The sequence below is a fragment of the Selaginella moellendorffii genome, unplaced genomic scaffold, assembly GCF_000143415.4.
Source record: "Selaginella moellendorffii unplaced genomic scaffold, v1.0 SELMOscaffold_65, whole genome shotgun sequence".
Classification (NCBI taxonomy): domain Eukaryota; kingdom Viridiplantae; phylum Streptophyta; class Lycopodiopsida; order Selaginellales; family Selaginellaceae; genus Selaginella; species Selaginella moellendorffii.
This window is the reverse complement of record NW_003314326.1, coordinates 84,434-91,419: the sequence shown is the minus strand read 5'-3', so window position 1 is coordinate 91,419 and position 6,986 is coordinate 84,434. Positions and strand designations below refer to the sequence as shown.

Sequence of the window (6,986 nt, the reverse complement as noted above, 5' to 3'; positions counted from 1 at the left end):
CGTTAGGAGTTCCACTCCCACTCTTGACCTTTCAAGTTGGAGCTTTTAGTCCAAACATGTTACGCTTATTTGGCTCTCGCTTCAGCCACTATCACGTGGCACCCTTTTGGCTCCACTTTGGGGCTTAGGGATTTGTGTCCACCACCCATAGATGAATTTTGATGTCCTCATCAAATGATAAATTATTTTATAAAGTAATATTAGTATGTATTACCCTTTCCATCCTTGGCACCTAGCCAATATTCGTCAATGGTTTGACACCGAAGGCTCATCATGCCTTGTCCATCCTCCAAGAAGCATAGTCTCTCTAACATAAAAACTCGATCGACCACCTGTGGTGGTTCTCTCCCTTTCACTAATTTAGTTCTTGCTAAACTTGTTTGAGACTCTTCCTCTATCTCAATCCCACTACTTATTTTCGAGTAATCTCAACTTCTATTGATATAACCATTCCATTTCGGAACTTTTGACAAAAACTCAATAGTCAAAAGGGAAACTTTGTTACATCCATGGACATAGTTTAATATGCCAACTATAAGAGCAAGAAATCTAAAAGATATCAATCAAATGAAATACCTACATGGCTGCTTGTAAATAATCAAATAGAAGAGAAGGAAATGTTTTAAGAGAGACACCTAAGCCCAGACTAAATACATATATATGGATTTACTATATATGACTATACATGAATTTAAAATAACTGAAATAATAATAATTATGACTTTTTAAACTAAATTTCTTAAATAAACTTAAATATGGATTGTTGTGCACTCAACGTCATCAACACATTATCTATGCCGTTTCCCTTACTGTCACCAATAGAGAATCCAGTCACCTACCAAAGGAAAACCAGAATCGTAAGACTCACTTTGTATCAAAGTCTAGCTGAATCGCACCTGGAAAGCCTCCTTTACCACTAAATACTGGTGATCACATACACATTTTGGTATGCCTTACAGCTGCAATCTGCTCGATCATACCAAAATTGGAGCCGATAATAACACTTGAGGCATATATATCCATCGGATTAGACTTTTGATATGAGAGAGCTGATGAATTGTCCTTGTCCGAGAAAAATACATATCCAAAGTTCGTTCGAGCATACTCTACAAAAAACAAAAATAAAAAATAAACGAAAAATGTATAACGTATGGACTTACTTTCATTGCCAGGCTGCTCATTGTCCTTGATAGCAATCAGTCTTCGGACGTCACTCTTAAGATTTCGAACGACTTCCAACCAATCCGCAATGGCTGGCTTAAGAGGGTCTCCAGAGCACTTGCTTTGGATGTACAAAAGAAATGGCTCCAAATCAATGCCTTTTACTTCCTCGAGTATCAGGAAGGTATCAGCCCTGCTGTTCCGAGGTCCACAGATGGCCCAAGTCCCTGACCTTTGAACCTCCTCCTTTGAGCCTGGACTACTGTGTTTGATCCGAAACCAAAAAACTAAAAACAAGAACATACCTGGACTCAGTTGCTTGATTGAAACTGGAAAAGTGGGGAACCTGAACTTTCGGTTCTTCAGATTGTCAGGGATGTACCAATCGCAAGGCAACACATCCGCCAGCATGAAGGTCTCTGAACCCCCCGATAGTAACTGCAAATAACATGTTAGTAACCAAGACTATGAAAGACTATGAACGTAGAATTCACATACCTTATGAATGTAGATGCTGAAGATCAGAGACAACAAATCGTTGTCTTCCTTCTGCTTCCAATCATCCGTTGACATTGTTGTCAAATCAAAAGTTGTAGAGCCAAAAAGGTCCTCCCGCTGGAGTGTTAGCTTATGCAGTAACACAGGTGAAAACTCCACCAGAGCCTTTTCTTCGTCAAGAACCACAGCCACTACTCCACAACTCTCCAGAGCTTCCCATGTCAAAACATTTTCTCTTGGAAAGGCCTGCAGCAGAACCGGTCCATTCCTTGAGACATGCTCACGAAGCATCGATGCTTGAATTGCTCGTAAGAGATAAGAAAATCTCTCATCCCCGGCAAAGCCATTGTAATATTTGAATCTTCTGCATAGGCTCCACACACGATCCAGAATCCGCCTTACTTTGTCTCTCAGGAAGGGCTCCTGAATTCTCAGCGCAAGGTTGTCAATGTCAAGGGCCATGTCTGGGTCATCTGAAGCCAAAGCCTGAACCATGAAGGTAATCAACCTCGGATTCCCTCCGCTCAGCTTGCACAACAGCTGCATGCCATCATTTAAAGCGTGAAGTTCTTCACGGTTTGAAGTCCTCAGCACCTTGTTAAAGACTTGCAACACCAGCTTCTCCCGATCGCTGCTGCTGAGAGGGTTGACAGGAATATAAATCACTTCAGATGATCCACTGTCACCGCTCTCTCTCAAAGATGCCGCTGTGAAAAGGTTGGTCGCTCCGAGCATAGTGACAAACGTTTTGCCACCCACGTTCCTGTACTTCCAAACTATGAACTGCCGAAACAGTTTCTGAACAAGGACGTTGCTCCTCCCAATCTCATCAAAGAAGAACGACAGGAAAATGTTTTGGTCTCCGAGCTCGCAGACTTCTCGCAACAAAGCTATCACGTCATCAAACAGGAGGAACTTCCTCAAATCAGGTGCTTCGGCATCAACAACAGCGACAAGCTCTTGGTAAGGAAAGGGCGTCCAAGTCCCAGTATCTTTTCTGATGTCATCTTGGCCATCTGCTCTAGAAACAGCTGCATGCAAAGTCCTCAGGGCCAAAACCTGAGCATCACCCAGCCCGGTCTCGCCATGAAAAGTTGAAATAAAATCATGGTACATGAGCACGTCGAGATGTTCAACGGTGCTCATCATGGCATCCCACGGTCGCACCTCATCGGTTGATGTATCGAAAAGTGAGGCAAGTTCTTGAATCCTTAGCCCTGGATCACTCCGTTGCCTTCTCATCTCAATGAGTATTTGTGGGAGTGCCTTGCCAAGGGATGTTTTTCCCGCACCCGGGAATCCAACCACACCCATTATATGGTGGAGGCGCCTAAACACATCCCAGTCTGTGTGTTGACTGCTCATGAATTGCTTGTACAACAGCCAGTTACCCCTGAGCAAAGCATCCACAGTCTTCTCTCGTCCAACGATGGGAAACTGCTGCCCGATGTCCTTCAGAGACAAGCCAGTTGGCAAAGAAGATAATGAATCCCTTTCAAGGCATTTTCTGTACATGCGGGCATGCTTAAGACGAGGTCCAAAGAGCTCCTTCAGCTTGGCAATCCGATCACGGGCGTTTGACCAAACAACTCCACTAGAGGGAATGAGCTGCTGACGGAGCTGCTTCTCCTTCTCCATCCAGTGCTTCTGAAGCTCACGGAGCTGGTTCTCCTTCTCACGGAGCTGCTTTTTCTCCTCCATCCAGTGTTTCTGAAGCTCACCCTGCGTGGAATCCACCTTCTGGTCAGCGCGCTCCACCTTCTGCTCAACCTGCTCAATCGCTTGTTGCACGGCCCTGATCTCCGATTCGACTTCCTCAATCTGCTGCTGAATCGATCGCTCAGGCCCATCCGCCCTTTGCCGCTTCCCAGCCCTGATATCTGATTCCAATTCTTCCCCATCCGCCATGAGACTGCTCTCTGGCGGAACCCTAACCTAGGTACTCTGATTTTTAGGGTTCTAGCCGTAGAATGGGACATTGTGCTTCGACTGCATTCGATGTGAGGTTGGTAGAAAACACCTGAAACTGGCATTGAGGTATGGTGGAGGTGTAGACTTTACTGAGTTTACCTGCATTCGGGCAGGTAAACTGGAGTAGGTTCACGTAGAAAAGAACTAATGTTGACTAGTCATTCAGAGCGGCAGTGAGTATATGGCAGGACAGCTTCAGGCTTATGGCCATCTCGGACTCTCCTCAGAGAGCTGATCTTTGGCTGATCAACACGTAAGTTCAGTATCAGAAGGAAGAATCTTAAGCTGGATCAATTGTTGCTGCTGTTTTATTCGCAGGTGTACTGTGAAAGCTCCGACAATGGAAACACTGATACGTAAAGGCAAAGCAGCCTCTATTCCCTTGGTGGATAGCTGGATGCGTTCCTCAGGGTTTAAAAGATCTCGAAGCTGTCAGCGTCATCGGAGTGCAGCAAATACAGCGGGGGAGACTTTGAAAGGCCACGAGGCCTGGCTGCTTCGACGGGATGCTTTACCGTCTCTTGATTTGCCAAAAGTTTATAATCTCTTTTGCTGTTGTGTTTTCAGGTTTGTAAGAACAAGTTTGTCGAGATCATTCCTATCAACGTTGGCTGCTTGGGTGCTTGCACATACTGCAAGACGAAGCATGCTCGCGGGCATCTTGGCAGCTACACAGTAGACACACTAGTAAGGACCTTCGCCAGTTTCTTTTCTCTGTTACTGAGCTTTATCTACAGGTGCAAAGATTGAAAACCGTGGTGTCTGAAGGTGTGAAGGAGATATGGCGACACTGGAGCTTACGGTTATGGTTATCTGTTTCAAGCTAGCATTTTTTATTTACTTTTTTCTTTCTTTGCACTACAGGACGAGACATTGGAGCAAATATACCAGCGCTTCTATGTGCTTTAGTTGCCGCGCTTCCTCATAGACAGAAGTACAATGCTCCGAATCTACATCTTACAGCATCTGGAGGAAATGGCTGTCACCCCTGCGTGTATTCGTTCCTTCATGTTCTGGTTCAATCTGGAAGGGACTCGGTGTTGGAGGTACTGATGTTCTGGGTGATTGTTTTGTCTCTGTAAGCTGTTTTCTGTGTTCTTCAGGGCATGAAGAGGGAGTACACGTTTTCCGAGTTTAGAAAAATTGTGGATACTCTCACAAGACTAGTCCCGGAGATTCATATCGCTACAGATGTTATCTGTGGATTTCCAGGTACACTCGCATCCATGAAAAAGATTGTATCTTATTGAGCTTTTATCCTTGTCAGGAGAAACATCAGAGGATTTTGACAGGATCATGGAACTAATACGAGAGTACACGTTCCCACAGGTCCACATATCACAGTTTTACCCTCGACCAGGTAGGTAATCTCTGTACATGCTACTGAATGGTTCTCTCTGTCACTAGTGTTTATCCTGTCAATATCCTTAGACAGGAACACCGGCGGCTCTAATGAAACGGGTTCCAACGCTCGAAGTGAAGAAATGAAGCCGTTCCTTGACAAGTCTGTTCGAATCGTTCACTCCTTACGCAGGAATGGAGGTAAAACGTACCGAGTCTGGGTCACCAACACTGCTGCTGATGGAATTCATCTGGTATTCTTTCTTTTGTTCTACGTCTCTGCAGGTTGGCCTGTGTACAAGTTCTACTTCCAGCTGTACCCGGCCTTCTTGGAAGCAAGTTAATGTGAACATTACGTCTGTCGGAAGATGGTCTGTGACTGGCGAGTGGCGAACCAGATTCCACTCCTGGAGACGATGCTGAGAAAGTCGGATGTGAGCAGCGGTAAGGAATGCGATCCTCCGGGAGTTCCTGAGAAAGAGATTCCGAGTTCGGGCATCACATTTTCGTTTGTTGAAATTCACCAGGATCAGAAGCGGCGGGCTTTGTGGTGACTCTTGTGGCTTTCTTTACACACTCCAGAAGAAAACAAGCTCAAGAATTCCTAGCAACGCTTGCACAAACTCGACTGGGTGCAACTGGGAGCTCCAACCAGAGTCCAATCTCCGCTATCCCAGACGAGGTGTCTTTACGTCAATGACAGCGAGAGACTTATCTTCATCAAGACAAGTTTCCAAGCACTGGTACGCTCTGTGTTCATCAGACTGTCTGTGGGAGAAATTCATCGGCTCAGGTCAAGCCAACTTACCAAGGTACGTGCCTCCTGACTATACTATTTTCTGGAAATTTTGTTTTCCTTGCTGAAACGTTGAATTTTGCAGATGGCTGGTGCATAAGCACAGCACGCTACTGTTGTCTCGAAGCACTCGCGTTTTATATTTCACGAACAGATACACGTTTCTGATTCAAGCCTTGGATGCATGGTGGGAACACGGCAACTATGTGAAAGTTTTTGTCAGGTGGCTTGATCACAACATTATGATCATGTCACAGCACAAAGATTGCATCACGTCTCCATCCTCTTAGAAAAGATCAAGGTCTTTTACAACAGGAGAGACGCTGCAGAAGGTGCTCTTGAATGCGGGCAACTTGTGACTCCACGTGCCAGGAAGCAGGGGGAGGATCAAAGTTTGGGTTGGATTTACAGCTCCTCTAAGCTGTGTCCTCTTATATGAGAGCTTATGCTGCACGACTGGTGCGTATTTTATGAAGTGCTAAGCTCCGCTTTTGCGAATCGTGCAGATTTCCTATCTGCCTCACTTCTGCCAAAGCTTCACGGCAGGTTGAATCTGTACGACCTGGAAGGTGTGTGTTTGGATGATGGAGTCACTGGGATGAAAATCTGGAAGGTGTTGTGTGACCTCTGACAGCATTATATCTCATGGGTGAAAGTTTGCCTTCACTGCTCGGACCTGAATTATGCAGTCCGACTCGAGAGAGTCCGGTAAGTGGCATTCCCACTGGCTGTTGGATCCTCCACCGTTGGATCGTACAGATCTAACAGCTCAAACGCTCAGCCTTTGAGTTGCCAGAAATTTCTAAGTCCTAGCACTTGGTTTTTGGCAATGGAGAGGAAGGTACGTGAGCATGGCAGCTACACCTTGAGCACGCCACGGCCGAGGTCACCACAGCCAGCTGCTCCAGCAGCAGCAGCAGCCGCCGACGCAGGCAGCGCCAGCCACTGCAACAGCCCGCGGCCTGCCAACACCAGCAGCTGCTGCGGCTGCTGCTCCAGCCGGCCAGCCAGCCGTGCCACGGCCGGCCTCCAGCGACCGCCACAGCGAGCACTTGGGCCAGCACTTGCCGCCCAAAGCGCCAGCCCTGTGGCTCGTCGTGGCCCAGCCCGTTAGCACTGCGTCCCGGCCAGCTGCTGCCCAGCAGCACCACCCGAGGCAGCAACCACCAAGGGATCTCCAAAAATGCTAAGGGGATTGCTCCCTGCTGTTGAGAGCACT

The 6,986-nt window shown here is 46.7% G+C and overlaps 1 protein-coding gene and 1 pseudogene across 3 annotated transcripts; one reads left to right on the top strand and one right to left on the bottom strand.

Annotated features, from left to right (window-relative positions):
• Positions 1–663: 663 nt before the first annotated feature.
• On the bottom strand, positions 664–3,642 carry LOC9648959. 3 transcript variants are annotated; one of them, XM_024658980.1, is made up of 5 exons: positions 3,331–3,642; positions 1,660–3,288; positions 1,467–1,599; positions 897–1,415; positions 664–835 (listed from the first exon to the last, which is right to left on the bottom strand). In XM_024658980.1, exons 1-4 carry the CDS (start codon positions 3,565–3,567, stop codon positions 931–933), a joined length of 2,484 nt encoding a protein of 827 aa, XP_024514748.1. In that variant the 5' UTR covers positions 3,568–3,642; the 3' UTR covers positions 664–835; positions 897–930. The 3 variants fall into 3 exon arrangements, with proteins under 3 accessions (XP_024514748.1, XP_024514749.1, XP_024514746.1); XM_024658981.1 differs by having other exon boundaries at positions 897–1,106; positions 1,161–1,415; positions 1,660–3,641; XM_024658978.1 differs by having other exon boundaries at positions 1,660–3,642.
• Positions 3,629–5,940, top strand: LOC9648770 (annotated as a pseudogene).
• The last annotated feature ends 1,046 nt before the right edge of the window (positions 5,941–6,986 follow it).